A 14,651-nucleotide genomic window follows, 5' to 3' on the forward strand; every position below is an offset into this window, starting at 1 on the left:
TCATCTTCCTAATCCTTCTCCTCTAGAGACCACCAGCACTTTCAAATTGCAGCTGGAAATTTTCTTTCAATCTCTGCTGCTACATCACTGTCATTGACACTTAGCTCATTTATGAGTGTGTGAGATGTTTTTGTAGAGCACAGCATTTTTACTGAGAGGTGCAGTGTAAATTCTACATGACACCAAAGGACACAATTTAACCTTAGAGTTCTTTTAATAATACCTTTTATCTAAAAATAATCATAGCATTATAAGGTCATTGAAAAACAGTTGAAAGAATTAATTACAAAACTATGCAAAGACTATTATACATTTATCTTTGTGCAAAGATTTTGACCTTAATATTTAACCATTCATCTGTAAAATAAATACTTGACTGAGAAATTAATTTCTGCATAGCATTGAAGAATTTACTCTTAAATTCAGTTTTAGGTGCATAACAACACTTCCAGTAATAATGTCAATAAAGCTGCAGCAGTAATGATGTAATCATTAATATACATAACCAATGTACATTAATGTACATGAATGATAACGTACTGGATGGGTCTGAATGAGCATTCAAAGAAGACACTCCAGCATTCTGAGAGTTCCAGTTTCTGATGTGAATAGTTACTTTTCTTTTTTGAATGAATGAGATGCGTTTCAGGTTAATTAATTCTTTTTGCCTGACTTATTTTTAGCAGAAGTTTTGTTATTTGATTGACTACAATGAGAGCCAAGGTCTCACCCACTTCCTATAACTATCCTTTCACTAATTGCACCTGGCAGTGTGTAGATAAAGAGAACCAGGAAGATGACGAGAATAAGCAGAATTATGCCAATGATGATGTACTTCTTGTAGTTCCTCCAGATCAGGTGGTACAAACACTTGAAAGGGTTTACAAACCAAGAGAAGGATGTGTCTGGTCGGCTAAAAGGGAAGAAAGAAAAAAAGAAAATATTTTGTTAAGATCCATCTCTTTCCAAGCTGCAAAATATATATTTGAGACTAAAAAAGACCATTAACACCTTGGAACCCACTACAGGGAGTAGAGGGAATGTCCACCCATGTTCACAAGCTGTTGGGTCACTTTTCTTCCACCCATTCCTGAACTGTGCTCCACACACAACTTGTAATGAAATTCCAGCTCACATAAATACTTCAATTTATGTCATGATACAGGGTTCAAAAATGAAACCAGGATCATGGTAACCCCTAAAGAAGAAATGCAGGCGTCATAAATTTGAGTACAAAAGTTTTCTAATTATTTCAAGGAATTTAGCATCAGAAAAATGGTAATGAGTCTCTACAAAAAATCTGATTGCACAGTGATAGTCATGGTGCCATAATAATCAGAGCCAGCTCAGTTTGAGCATGTGGTCCAAAATGTTGTATTTTCAGGCCTCATGAAAACAGGAGATGAAATGAAACCCAGATGGTTTGCCTGTGTACATAAAGAAGTGCCACCTTCTTCCAGTGGAGAATATCTGCATCCCTCAATCCAGGTTTTTTCCAAATGTTGCCCCATGCTGTGTTCTCCACCATACCCAGAAGTTTCTTCACACTGTGCAACAAGGCTGACTGCATACAGAGAGGAAGGCCTGTTCTATTTAGGAAAAACCTTGGCCTGGTCTCTCCTGTGGCAGGACACCTGGGCTGGGAGGGCACTGTGCTGCTCCAGCAGCCCTGCCCAAGGCAGCACCTGCCAGCCTTTTCCATGGGATGACCTGATGGACACAGTGGTGCTGGAAAACATCAACACCTGCAAAACTGGGGCAGGTGGTATTTCTAATCCAATGTCACTGTAACTGTGCAAATGGTGCAGCCATAAGGAGAATTAAATTAACTGAGGGTCACAAAAAGCTGTGGCCATGTCTCACTCCAGAAAGGTGTTCCAGGAATTTTTAGCAATGTCTTGGTTATCTGGTGAACTCAGCATTCAGCCAGTGGAAGTGAATGCCAATGTGAAAGAAAGTCTGTAAATGTAAAATGTCAACTGAATATCTTTTAATGAAAGACTGGCTTTTTATTGAGGTGGAAATGATTCAGAAACAAACCATCAAATTAGCCCTCCAGGTTAAAAGGAATTATTAAAAAACTGGACACTTTGAAGATTAAAACTACTTGAGACCCTTATTCTGCATTTACCAACTGCTTGAGGACATTTCATAACCTTTATAGGCTGAAAAAAAAAAGCCAGACTGTTGCTTATTTAATTTGTTTCCTTTGCAACATAGGCAATAGAGCTCATTATCAGCTATAGCAGCATATTTATTATAATAGACTGCATCCGGAAAGGCATCATGTGTTGATCAGCAGAATTGAAGAGATGAATAACCTCATAGTGCTTTGGCCAGCAGGAAATTGCTCTCATTGAACCTTATTCTTTGTTTGCATGTTTCACTGACATTTAATCTTTGTCCACCTTTACTCTGGTACATTAAAGAGTCTGCTACTGTCTATAGCTGCCAGAAAATAATTTTTTTGTTTTGAAATTATTTTGTTTCTTAATTAGAAAGAATAATTTCACAAAAGAATAGAGTGAATCTACAGTACTGGCATAGAGATCCTGAGAAATGAGGTCCTTAAGAACCACTCCTTCCTGAAGACAACTCATCCAAAGGATAGAATAAATTATTTTTATCTCCCAGCTGATTGTGACTACTTTGCATGTATGAACCACATATTGCATCACCTGGGGATACTGAGCTGGTAAACCTGAACATCTTTAAACAACAATGGAACTGAGGCATGCTATGTCTTCAACTGTTTATTTTCTTTCCAGTGAGTGAGTGTCTAGCTAAAGTAATTTTTACTATTCATATGCTGATATTGCTTTAGTAACTTTAGGATTTATTCTGCCAAACTTTAAAGCCTAGGTGCTCAGTCTGATCCTTCATGGGCTGTCTGCATGGGGAGAGGAAGGACCTTCAGGAGGCCAAGTAATCTCTTTCCTTAGCCCATATCTTAGGATATGTGTGCTGGGAAAATGGGATGACTCCCTCACCTGTACCATGAGCAGCTGCAAAAAGAGCCTGAATGTTTTGCTTCCTCCTTTCTTGTGTTTATCCTGAGATGTCTCTCAAACCAACAAAATTAAACAGAATGTGTAATGATTATCATTATTGAATTTTAGAAGCTTTGGTAGCAGGAAATATAACATCAATTTCTCTCCCTCTTTTTTTTTATCCAGCTCATAAAAAAAGCGCTCAAGTGTTTTAGCAGAACAAAGCACTTGAGCCAAAATAGATTAAAAGTACTTTTTTCTGAATGCAAAAAACTCAGCTGTTACTTTTTTAATGTAACAAATACTGAAAGACAGAACATTCCTTCTAGATAATTTGCCTTCATTAAAACACTTTAAATGTCCTCATTAAAAAGCCTTATGATTAAAAATGAGAATCTTCATTCTTTGAGTATGAAGTACAATAAAATTAGAGATGGAATTTTGAAGTCACATCCTTCATATGTCTAAAGAAGGTCAATGATGCTGGTGAAAGGTCTGGAGCATGAGTCTTGTGAGAAGCAGCTGAGGGAACCAGAGTTGTTTATCCTGGAGAAAAGAAGGCTTCAGAGGAGACCTTATTGCTGTTTAAAACCACCTGAAAGGAGGCCATAGCCAGTCGGGAATTGGTCTCTTCTCCCAAGTAACAAATGACAGGATGAGAGGAAATAACCTCAAGTAGCTTCAAGGAGGGTTTAGACTGCATTATGGTGAACATTTTGCTGACCAAAAGATCTGTCAAGCATTGGAACAGGCTTCCCAGGGGAGTGGTGGAGTCACCATTTCTAGTGGTATTTAAAAGACATGTAGATTTCATGCTTGGAAACATGAGTTAGCAATGGACTTGGAAGTGCTGGATTAATGGTTGGACTCAATGATTTTAAAAATAGTTTCCAATCTAAATGGTTCTATAATTAATATAATAAATATAATCCATCTGATCTTTATAGATGAGCACACTGAGATGTTGACTGTATGTGTAAACTGTGATGATTTAAGATGTCGTGCCAGGTCAGCTATGGAATGAGCTCATGTGTGAATTCCAGCTGAGGACAAACACTTAGCAATGCAATTTATTTGGACTTCCAGAGGAAGATGTTTCAGCAAACTTGGAAGGTGCTGCCAGCAGCAGAGCCAGCCTGCAGGCCATGCACAAGCTGGACAATTACTTGCTGAAGGCTGCAGCTGGAAAGAGAAGAAACTCCAGGAGACCAGCAAGGAGGTGTCCTGCAAGGAGGCCAGCTGGTTGCCCCTCCCCATCTCCTGCTGAATGCCCCTGCCCCAGCAGTTTTATGACTTTGCTCCTACTCACTTGGGTTTTTCCAAGGGCTCAGGCTCCTTTCGAGCTTTGCCTACTGGATTCTTCTCAGCTTCTTCTGCTGTGACCAAGTGAAACTCAGCTTCCACCTTGCCCTGGATCAGAGAGAGAATATGTAAGCAGCCAGTCCTGGGTTATTGTCACTAATTCACAGCAGGATTTGTCTTGTGGAGAAATGATGGAACCAATTGAGGGCAAAGGAAATCGATTAAGGAAAATAAGACAGTCTTTGCAGATGAAGAGTGAGCAAAAAGGAAAAATCCAGGCACAGATTGCTGACTTATGCTCAAGGACTGTAGGAAAGAGGGGTCAGATATTTTCTTCCAGACCCATAAATGTATTTTCTGCTTTGTAAATTATAATGTAATTAATCTGAGAAGACATGTACTCTATCTATCACAATCCTGGCAGAGCTGAATGTCTGAGCTGGAAGCTGTGCTGCTGACATGGACCAGTTGTAATGCATCAGCATGGGGAAATTCAGCCAGTCACAAGTGCTGGAGCCATTGAGCTGTGGGGTCTCAGCTCATGAAAGGAAGATGGGATTTAAAGATCCCAGTTACAATTCAGAGTGGCTAAATCAAATCAACTTTATAGAATCTGTAAAGGATGAAAAACAGATAAATGACTTTGCACATATTTGTGATTTTCCTACCCTGTACCTTTGTGGATGGTATTTATCTGAAGTGTTGATCTATGCCCACTGGCTGTGATTCAGCACAGAACAGGGCTGAAAGAAGGATGCCAATAAAGGTCATAAATGTAGAAGCAAAGGAGAGATCAAAGTGGACTGGGAGAGAGGGAATCAATTGTACTAGAGTTGAGAATCGGGAAGTAAATCTGGGATTTGGAAGTGGACTTCATTCAATAAATTCACAGAAAGCAAACAGTCAGCTTCAAAGTGAATAAGGCAATGAACTTGAAGGTGGCACTTTCCATTCAAAAAATATTCTTTTGCTGGAATAGACAGAAATGTGAAGGAATGGTGAGCTTTAGGAACAGCCTTGGAAAATTAATGAATGTCTAGAGACAGGGGAAGAAACCCCTAAAAAAGGACCAAAGCAGGTGAATTTATAGAGGGCTATAATACTACTGGAAATGAGTAGCTGGTAGCTCTTGGTCTGCCTCCCCCTAGGGAACTGAGTACACCTGTAAAAGCACTTTAGTGCTCAGTTACCTGGGTTCTTCTGAAACAAATATATGGAGAACCACTAAAGCATTTGGAGGAATCTTAGGGATTGCCAGTGGTGGTTGTTCAAAATCCAAAATTAGCATATTAGTCTCAAAGAAAAGCTGTTCATCTGCAGTGAGCTGCTTACTGTGAGCTCCCCAGCCTTGATGAAAGGCCACCAGCCTCTGATGCGCTTCTGCTGAAATATGGAGATCTTGTTTTCTGCACTTGCTGCCACAACTGTGTCTAGGTCACAGCTCTTGGCCGTCTTTGCTGCTCGAGGGAACCCATTCAGGTCCAGCTCAAGAGTGCCTGGAGAAGGAAATAATGTGACAACACTCAGGGAGCAGTCAGACACAAAGACATTCAAATAGCAGATGATTCCAGATGAGATCCATGGAGGAATTTAGCAGCTGAGGATCTCTCTGTACTGTCAGCCATTCATTTGTATTGCCCTGGCATTCTCATCTGTTTCCTAATTATTGACATTTCAAGAAATGTGTAAGTTTGCAATGTGGTGCTTCAGAAAGAGAAAAGCAAGAGTTGGGGCTCAGACATCACTTTGTGCATTCCTCTGCAGAACACAGGTCTGGTGAGACCCCAGAGGAAGTTCAGGCAGATCCATTGCACACTTACCCAAGAAATCATCTGAAGAGAGTCTTTCAAAGTCCCACACCTGAAGCACCAGCTCAGCAGGTATTTTGCGTTCTGTCTTTTCTAAGGAAAATATGTTTTCTCTTTTAGTAACCACCATTTGTTTCTCTGCTGGGAGGTAGTGGAAGGGGAACACGAAGCGCCAGTTGAAGTTTCCCTCTCCTGTCAGGGAGTTGTAATGTACATCTGTCTCCTGCCTGTCCTCTTCCAGGCCCTTTATCCACCTACAGCAAGCACACAGTGAAAAGCATCTCTGTCACCAGGGGATCTTGAAGTGCCAAGCCACTGAATGGATCATCAAATATTCTCACAACATACTTTTCCCTCTGATTTTTGAATGAAATATTACATGCTATTTTGAAGAAAAGTATGAAGACTTTACCCTTTTACGTAGATATCACTTGATTTTTGCCCTGTAAAGATATTTTCATCTTCTAGAATAACATCGTCTGTATTCCAGATTATTACCCTCAGTTCATATCTGAAAAAGAAAAAAGGATTGTGTGTAAAGCTCTGGCCAGACACTAAAGTCAACCTCTATAAAACCATGCTTTTATAAAGTGAGAAATATTGCATTTGTGCATCAGTCTCAGGTCTCTTCTGTTTACAAGAATCTAGTGATAGAGTGGGCATGTTGGCTCCTCTCAGCTCATGGAGTATAACAGACAACAATAGGGGCACTGCCAGCTTCAGAGGGATGGAAAATTCCCTGCTTTTTATATGCCTGTTCATTTTCAACTCTTTTCACAAAAACACTGCAGTGGAACAAGGCAAAGTTGATCTAAAAAACTTCATCAGAGCAGTCTCCAAAAGAGTGATCAGCTTGCTAATAAAGAATAGAGCTCCCTGAGAGGTGCTTTTTAGAAGAAATGCCTAAAACCACTGCATTTTGTGCAATCTAGAGCATTAAAAGGGATGGGAACTGCTTGAAGATATTTGTATTTAAGCAGGTAGCATCATCTTTAGAAACAAAAGTAAAAGGAATTAAAGTTTCTCCATTCTTTCCACTCCCTATATGCAAACATTTATGGTGGCCATCCAAAGTTCTCAAAACTTAAACTGATTGGTATTGCAGGTGGCATAAAAATTTAGTACTGAAATATTTAGGTATTTCTTGAGTCATTGTATGAATTGCAGAATACATAAAAAAGTCAAACAAACTATGTTTGATAACACCAACATACAATTTCCCTGATATTACATGTTTTGTCTTGGAAATAGCCTCAGGGTGTGGAACAATTTGCTTCAGAAGTTATCAGATACTCTACATTATGGAGCTCTTAAGGAGCTCCATGAAAACCAAGCCTCTGCAATAGCCAAAGAAAGCTGGATCTGCAATGCCCCACCTGAGTCGTGTTCAATCAAAGATCATCAATAAGAGATGTTTTCACAAAGTGTTTGAAGTTTTACAGAGGCTGGAGCCTGTTTTACTGCAGCAAATACACATTTGTCAGCAGGATGTGTAACTTGTGTCTACAGATATTGTTGTTTTTTTTCTCATCTTAATGTTCAACAGTATTTTCACCTGCTATAGCAGACTACAAAAATGGCAGCAACAGTTTGATTTTATGGGCTTGATTAGTTTTAAATCTTTTTGGATTGGAAAATGCTTTTTATCAAGGAGTTTTATAGAAAATTCTGGTCTGAAATAAGTAATTGCTGCATGGATTCTTTGTTTCTTTGTCAAATCAAATAATATAGGAATAGTACCTGATGATGTTTCAGACATGAAATTCTGAGGAAAGGCCTTGCTAAAATACAGGATGGGCTAAGAATTCTCTTTCTCATTTTTGTGTTTTCTTTACAATATTCAATTAGCTTGAACATCTATGTGCAGTACTTCATGTAAAGCAGCATAAGGAAATAGGAGAAGGCTATTCCAAACAGATCTCTTCTATCTGTTGCTGCTTTATTTGTTTCTTGATCTTATCCTTGAACAAATTGCTGCAAATCAAATCCATGTAATCTTATTGCAGCAGTTTAAAGAGCTCAACCAGGTTTGAGTAAGTCATCTCAGTGAAAAAGCCAGTAAAACCAGAATTAATTTTTGCAGCTCAACAAGTAGATGATAACATCAGAATTACTTGCCTCTAGCCACCTGATCTCTTTATTATACAGGGTAAAGGGATAAAGGATAAAAAAGGATATCTTTGTAAGAGGTGTGTGATAGCTCTTGCTGAAAAATCACCAACAGCTCTTTGAGCTGTTTAATAGAGGAAACCAAATTAGATGCTCCTCTTTGACTTGAAGTCATGTGAACCTAAGAAATCTTTCCTCAGGACTGGAGATGTTTGTTTTAGTAGTTAATTTTCTATTTATTTCCAGACACTTAAGAAAGATTCAGTCTTTGAAGAGTTATTGCCACTGTGGTGGGAGGAAAGCACAGAGTATTACCCTTTGGGTTTTCTTGGTGAAATGTCCACAGGAGGTCCTGGCAGAGGCATATCATTAGGAAACATGTCAACCCACATCTGTACACGACCCTTGAAGACAAAGAGATAAACATCCCTGTAACTCTATTTTACAGAGGCTTTAAAAGGCTTTAAATGCAGTTCTGATATCCAAATCACCACTTCCTCTACAAGCACCAACCAGCTCAATATCCTGTAACTATGATTTAATCTAGGAACTTTCTATACAGTATCTTTTTCATGTGCATATTCTTTCATTCTTTCTGGTATTTGGTGAAGTTGAAATAGAGCTCAAACACTGTCAGCTTCAAGGTAAAATCCATGCAAAAATAGTATGTGAGGAACAGAAAAAGGAGAACCAAGACTGAGATATAAGCAGAGGTTTTGTTAATAAAGTAAAGCATTTAATATAATGAGAATTTGCAGTTACACCTTGTGTGATTACTGTGTATTTGGGTGTCTGTGTACACACATGGGTGGCAATTTCCAGGTTAATACTGTACAAAGTCTCACATTTGGTGCAACATTGGGGTGCTGACTCTGTAGGTTTGCAGTCACAAACAGAAACCACAATAACTGGAGGAAATGAAAACTGCTCCTGGGTCTACCATCACCACCACCTCTGAGCTGCTCTACCTGTTCCATGCCTGGCTTGTCCTTATGGTAGAGAGGCCGAGTCTCAATGTGCTCTGGGACCAGTTTGTAGCCAGCTCCAGGTATTTCTTCCCAAGCACGTAAAACCTTTAAGGAGAGATGTTCGTATGATTCAACTGGCTCCTCTATAGGAAAGAGTAAAACAAAAAGGACAATGAGAGCTGAATTATAATATTGAACCCCTTGGCAATATGTTTCATTAGTTATTAGAGGTACTCATCAAAAATTTCCTTGAGTTAAGAGGAAGGTTTTATGTATTCCAGCTAAATAAAGAAGGGCCTTGAAATGCTTCTAATTTGCATAAACAAGGGGACCCACTGGGTTAGTTAGAAGATTAGCACTCAGGCAGCAGTTTTCCTGTAAAATACAGCAAATCATTCCACTACTACAGCAGTAGTTTTTAGCAGGAAGATGGAAGAAACACGTCAGCTACTCTTTTTACAGAAAATTTTTAAAGCCTGTGAAAGACAAGGATGCTTGGATTTGACAAAGCTGACAGTAAATAGGCACTAGGAGTTAACTATGCCTCCTTTTACTTTGTGATGGCAACAGCAAAGAGCACCTTAGAAAATTGAATTACACCTCAGTGGAAGACAGCTGAAGTCCATGGGCAAGAACATTTCACCTCCTGACCCTCTCTCCTTGGCCACTGGAAGGAATATCCAGAGAATCCCAGAAAATGGCACCTCAAGGAAGGACCAGTGCTAATACTGAAAGTAGCATGGATGTTAGAAACCTGAGAAAGCCCTTTGAGCTCTTGAGCTTCTCTTTCCTCCCTTTTTGTGTGGGCTCCACACAAAAGGAGCCCAGACTTTTGAAAAGTGATATCTTCTAGATTAGAAGTGAGAAGAAGGTTAGGATTTATTTGTGTCAACAAATTGTTATCACTTTCCTACGCATGTTGCTATGTCTGAATTACAGATCATTGGCAAAAGACTAATTTAGAATTGAAACAGTAGGTATTAAATCCTCCCTAATGGCTCAGAGAGTGAGGAAGGATGTCATTATGGATCTTGGTTCCTTCTTGTGCACCAACATCTAATTTTAGCCAGCTAAAAGTAAGGTCTCTGGCTTCTCTTCAGTCAGGTATCCTCAGCAACAATGACACAGATCCTACAACATCCTACATTCTCTCAAAGACACTTTTCTAAAGATCTTTTTTACCTCTGAAGGTACATATTTCTTCCCATTGGCTACAGGTAGCCCTAGACTACCTGGGAGTGATGGACAGGCAGTTGGACTAGATAATTGTTGTAGGTCTGTTCCAACTGTCCTGTCCTATCCTATCCTATCCTATCCTATCCTATCCTATCCTATCCTATCCTATCCTATCCTATCCTATCCTATCCTATCCTATCCTATCCTATCCTATCCTATCCTGTCCTGTCCTGTCCTGTCCTGTCCTGTCCTGTCCTGTCCTGTCCTACCCTAGTTCTTTGTTCCTAGAGCAAAGTTAAATTTTTCCTTCCCTTTCAAGTTAAAGCTGGATGGATAATTAATATTTTCTCCACCTGTACAGTGGAAATGGGACTGCTTTCCCTTTTCAACAAGGCTCTAGAGCTCAAATCTTTGTTAGTTTTACAGATCCAAATGATGGCCACCAGAGAAATCCATCAGGAAATAAGGACCCAATTGTAATTGTCAGAACAGCAATCTGGAGAGAAATTATTTAAAGACCAGATGCGATAAACTATTTCTGTACAATATTGAAAGCTTGTGTATGCAAATCCTTTGGTCTTTGCCATCTGGTTCTATATTTCCTTGCTTCTGGTTTCAATCATCTTATCTGACATTGGTCTCAAGCTCATTTTAGTGAACCAGAATTTTGATTGATCCTGGTGTTAGTAGTCACACTCAGTCATCTGCTGGTGAGGAAAACAAACAGCAGTACCTGTACACTCAAGGTGTGAGCTGTATTTTGTAATTGTCAAGAAGAACGTGGTCAAAACAAATCAAGACTGATAAGGAGGCTGCCAGAGTCCACTACTGTCCCAGAGACCAGCTCCTTTCACCCCCCTTGAAAGGCTCCATCCTCAATCTCTTTTCTTATTCTAAGTACAAAACTGAGTCGTAGAATGGTTTGGGTTGGAAGGAATGCTGAAAGACAATCTTGTCCTTGACCAGGGGCAGCTTTCACTGATGCCTGTCCCACTCCACCCCAGTGTGATATGGACACTCAAGGTCCCCATTGCTTTGACCTCTTTGTAACCTGGGAGCTCTGACAGTAAGTTCTGTCCTGCCTTCTGGATTCATGGACCCCACAGATAGCTGGACTCACAGAGTGCTGTGTCAGTGCTTCAGAAGGGGAGTCTCAGTGGCAGTAACCAAGAGGAGGAGAAACCCAACAGAGAGGAAAGACAAGTGGGTAAGGTAGGACTGGCAGGTAAGTTGCTGGAATGTAACTATGGTCAGAGATTCATCTGACCTTGAGTAACTCCCCTCAAAACAGTATTTCCCCTCCCTCTACTTCTCAGTTCTTGAGTCTATCTATTCCAGTGTTTTGATTTAGACAGAGGATACATTTTTTGAAGACTCCTCCTGACTTCCTATGCTCTGATATTCTGTGGGGAAGGATTTCAGAGCATGCACAGACCAGCACAAAGCCAGAAGATCCAAGTGTTCCAAGAGGGTCCCCCACACTCCAACCAATCCTGGACATCCCATCCTTGGGATCAGGTAGGAGCTAGTCCAAAGTATTCCCCAAGAGCCTCCATGGGGATGTCAAGTCATCAGCAGCAACTGTTTCACTCTGCAGATTCTTTGCAATTAAGCTACAGCAAAAGCTGATGCAGACAGAGTCTTCACTGCCAGAGTTACATGAGTTTAAGAGCAGATACAGGCTCCAGTAATCTGACTTGAGAGCTCAGAGCACAACAGGGCTCCAGATACACCTTGGCAGGCTCCTGGTGCTGCTACACTGCAAAGGAAGGATGCTGTACTTCATTACCATTCTCATCCTCTGTGAAAACTGTCTGTCCCTTGAAGATTTTTGTTCCCACTTGTATCTCTCCTGGCCGCATGAAGGGACCACTGATTCTGTAGTCCTTGCACAGCTTGGTGAGGATCTCGCTGGGCTTGGTTGCGTCTCGCCATGCATTGTACCCTTCTCTGCAAGGAGGGAACAGAGAATGGGTGAGGTTTTCCTACAGAGTACAGCACTGACAGATCAGGAATTTCCATGCAGAGATTCACTTTGTGGTCAGTGATTCTGATATCTGCTCAAACTTTTCCTTGGTCCAGCATTGCTTCTTACTTGAGATGGCGTCTGCTCACATCCTTGGAGATCAATCACTCCTTCCTCTGAAAACACAGGAGAGGCTGAGGCTGCCTTGCCTACAGCTTACATAAAGTAATAGCATGGGCATGCTTCCCACGAGGAAAAGGAACAGAGCTTGCTCCCTTTTGTACCCAAAAAGATTTGAGTTTATTTGTGCTGCCTCCATTCAAGGAGAATTATTCTGCAACTCTCAGATGCAAAGCTCAGGTTATCTGAGACCTGTAATAAACACATGAAGAAATATCTAACACTGGAGATTCAGCTGGCAAGGGAAGTTTTGGGGTTTGGTCTGTGTTCCTGGATGGGTTTTTGATATTGTCTACCCTTGGTTTGTAGATAAAATGAGAAACAATAATAGAAGAGCTCCAAACACGTATCCCAGGTTAGTGCTCCACCCCAGGGCTGTGGAGTTATTTTTGATTGACTTTCTCTGCATTAATTAATTTTTATGTGCAAGGTCCTTGAGAGTGCAGCAGGGCCCAGGAGCTCAGCCTCACTGCCCCACGACTCACCCCATTACAGGGCACATGTCAGCAGCCTCTGCTCCTGCTCCCCCTGTCCCACCAGCCTTGCTGCAATCACTCCAGCTGCAGCTGAACAACACAGAGCTAAGTAGAGCCCTGGCATAATTTCTCTGAGATTTTTCCCATTTGCCCTTCATGCCTGTCCAAAGGCAGTTTATCAAGCAGGTATGTTGTAAACATCAGCTATTTACCATCTAAACCACTTCTTGAACCAACAGTGCTGTTAATTTAAAAATATCCATTTCCCACTGAGGCTGGCAGCTACCCAAAGCCACCACTAAGCTCTTTGGTGAGTTTTAATTAAAATACCCTCTGTGACACTTTTGTGCTGGAGAAAGCATAATATCTGGAACACATCTGTAATTTCTCCTCCAAGTCAAGTCACTCACTGTGAGCTCTGTTGCTGCCTGAAGAAGCACTTACATTTCATATTGACTCTGTAACCCACAGGTAGCTCGATGTCTGCTGTAGAAACGATTTTCCAAATCAATTTTAGTCTCTCCAATAAGATCATCTGTCCCAATGAAGTCATGGTCATAGATCAAGACTCTCAGCAACGAATCCTTGGGGAATGTAGCTTGGATTTCAAATGATCTACAGAAAAAATTGAGACCTACATGAAGTCAAATCAATTTTGAAACCTAAAAGGCTAATTAATGCCATGCAAACAATGTGTGAGTGGTGTCTCTTCTAATACACAGTGGACTTTTTGGTAGTGCCTTTTGCTTCAATTAAATATTTAAACATGCTGGAAACACACACTGCAGAAGTATATTCTTTCTCCAGCTTCTCTAGAATCCTGTGTACTGTCCTAAGATTGTTCCTCCAATCCTGAATCCAGTAATGCTAATACAGCTGTATGTAAGAGTTCTCATACATTTTTCAGAACCCCCAAAAGGGACATCTAAGTTTGCTTTGTTTTCTTGCAAAAGCTGTGGGTTAAATATTGAATATAGGAATTTGGAGGCACCCAACAAAATGATCAGGCAAAAGTTTTAAATAAATCTCAAAAAAGCAAAGATAAGAACTCCCTTTTCAATCAGTGCATTTTTCAGGAATCAGTATTGTTGAGATGTTATGGGAAGTTGAAAATATAAATGTGATTGCAAAAGGGATTTGACAAATCAGTGAAAGACAGGACATCCTGATCACCACAACACTGGCTCCAGATTTCTCCAAAGCCCAGAAAAAACTGAGCTTTATCTCCTGAACTATGAGTTTTACTTTTCCCCTCATTCTAGGGGTCTTTCAGTCCAAAATAATATAGATTCCCTATCTTAATGTTTTTCCACTCCAAAATATTTGCAACCGTCTTAAAATAGGGAAATTTACGGGGAAAAAAAAATCACAGCTATTAGCATTAAAATTATAAATAACTATAAAGCATTGATGGTAAAAACTGGATATTTACTGACAACTTCCCCCTGGCTCCCCCATTCAGAAGGCTGAGTTAAAAAAAATTCATATTTCCTAGAAATATGAGATTTACTTAGCATTCTATTCAATCTGAAACAGCAACAAATATTGTGAAATCACACTTCACTGTTCTGATACTTATTTTGCTTTAAACTTAATGATTATATTAATTTCCACTGAAAATTGTCATTTGTTGCCTCATTTCCTCTCATGCATAATTTTGCAAAACCTTCTCACAG

At 40.1% G+C, this 14,651-nt stretch overlaps 1 protein-coding gene across 1 annotated transcript in view; it reads right to left on the bottom strand.

Moving 5' to 3' along the window:
- Positions 1-208: 208 nt before the first annotated feature.
- The window catches only part of FER1L6 (fer-1 like family member 6), a 75,502-nt gene continuing 61,059 nt past the window's right edge, over positions 209-14,651 (bottom strand). Inside the window, exons 33-41 of the mRNA XM_056485546.1 lie at positions 13,420-13,590; positions 12,143-12,303; positions 9,178-9,320; positions 8,525-8,613; positions 6,513-6,611; positions 6,113-6,354; positions 5,625-5,788; positions 4,300-4,400; positions 209-913 (exon numbers count right to left, since the gene is read on the bottom strand). Coding sequence (XP_056341521.1) covers positions 727-913; positions 4,300-4,400; positions 5,625-5,788; positions 6,113-6,354; positions 6,513-6,611; positions 8,525-8,613; positions 9,178-9,320; positions 12,143-12,303; positions 13,420-13,590 — 1,357 coding nt within the window. The 3' untranslated portion in view covers positions 209-726. The remainder of the gene's footprint in view (positions 914-4,299; positions 4,401-5,624; positions 5,789-6,112; positions 6,355-6,512; positions 6,612-8,524; positions 8,614-9,177; positions 9,321-12,142; positions 12,304-13,419; positions 13,591-14,651) is intronic.

This window comes from Oenanthe melanoleuca, chromosome 2, assembly GCF_029582105.1.
Source record: "Oenanthe melanoleuca isolate GR-GAL-2019-014 chromosome 2, OMel1.0, whole genome shotgun sequence".
Lineage (NCBI taxonomy): Eukaryota > Metazoa > Chordata > Aves > Passeriformes > Muscicapidae > Oenanthe > Oenanthe melanoleuca.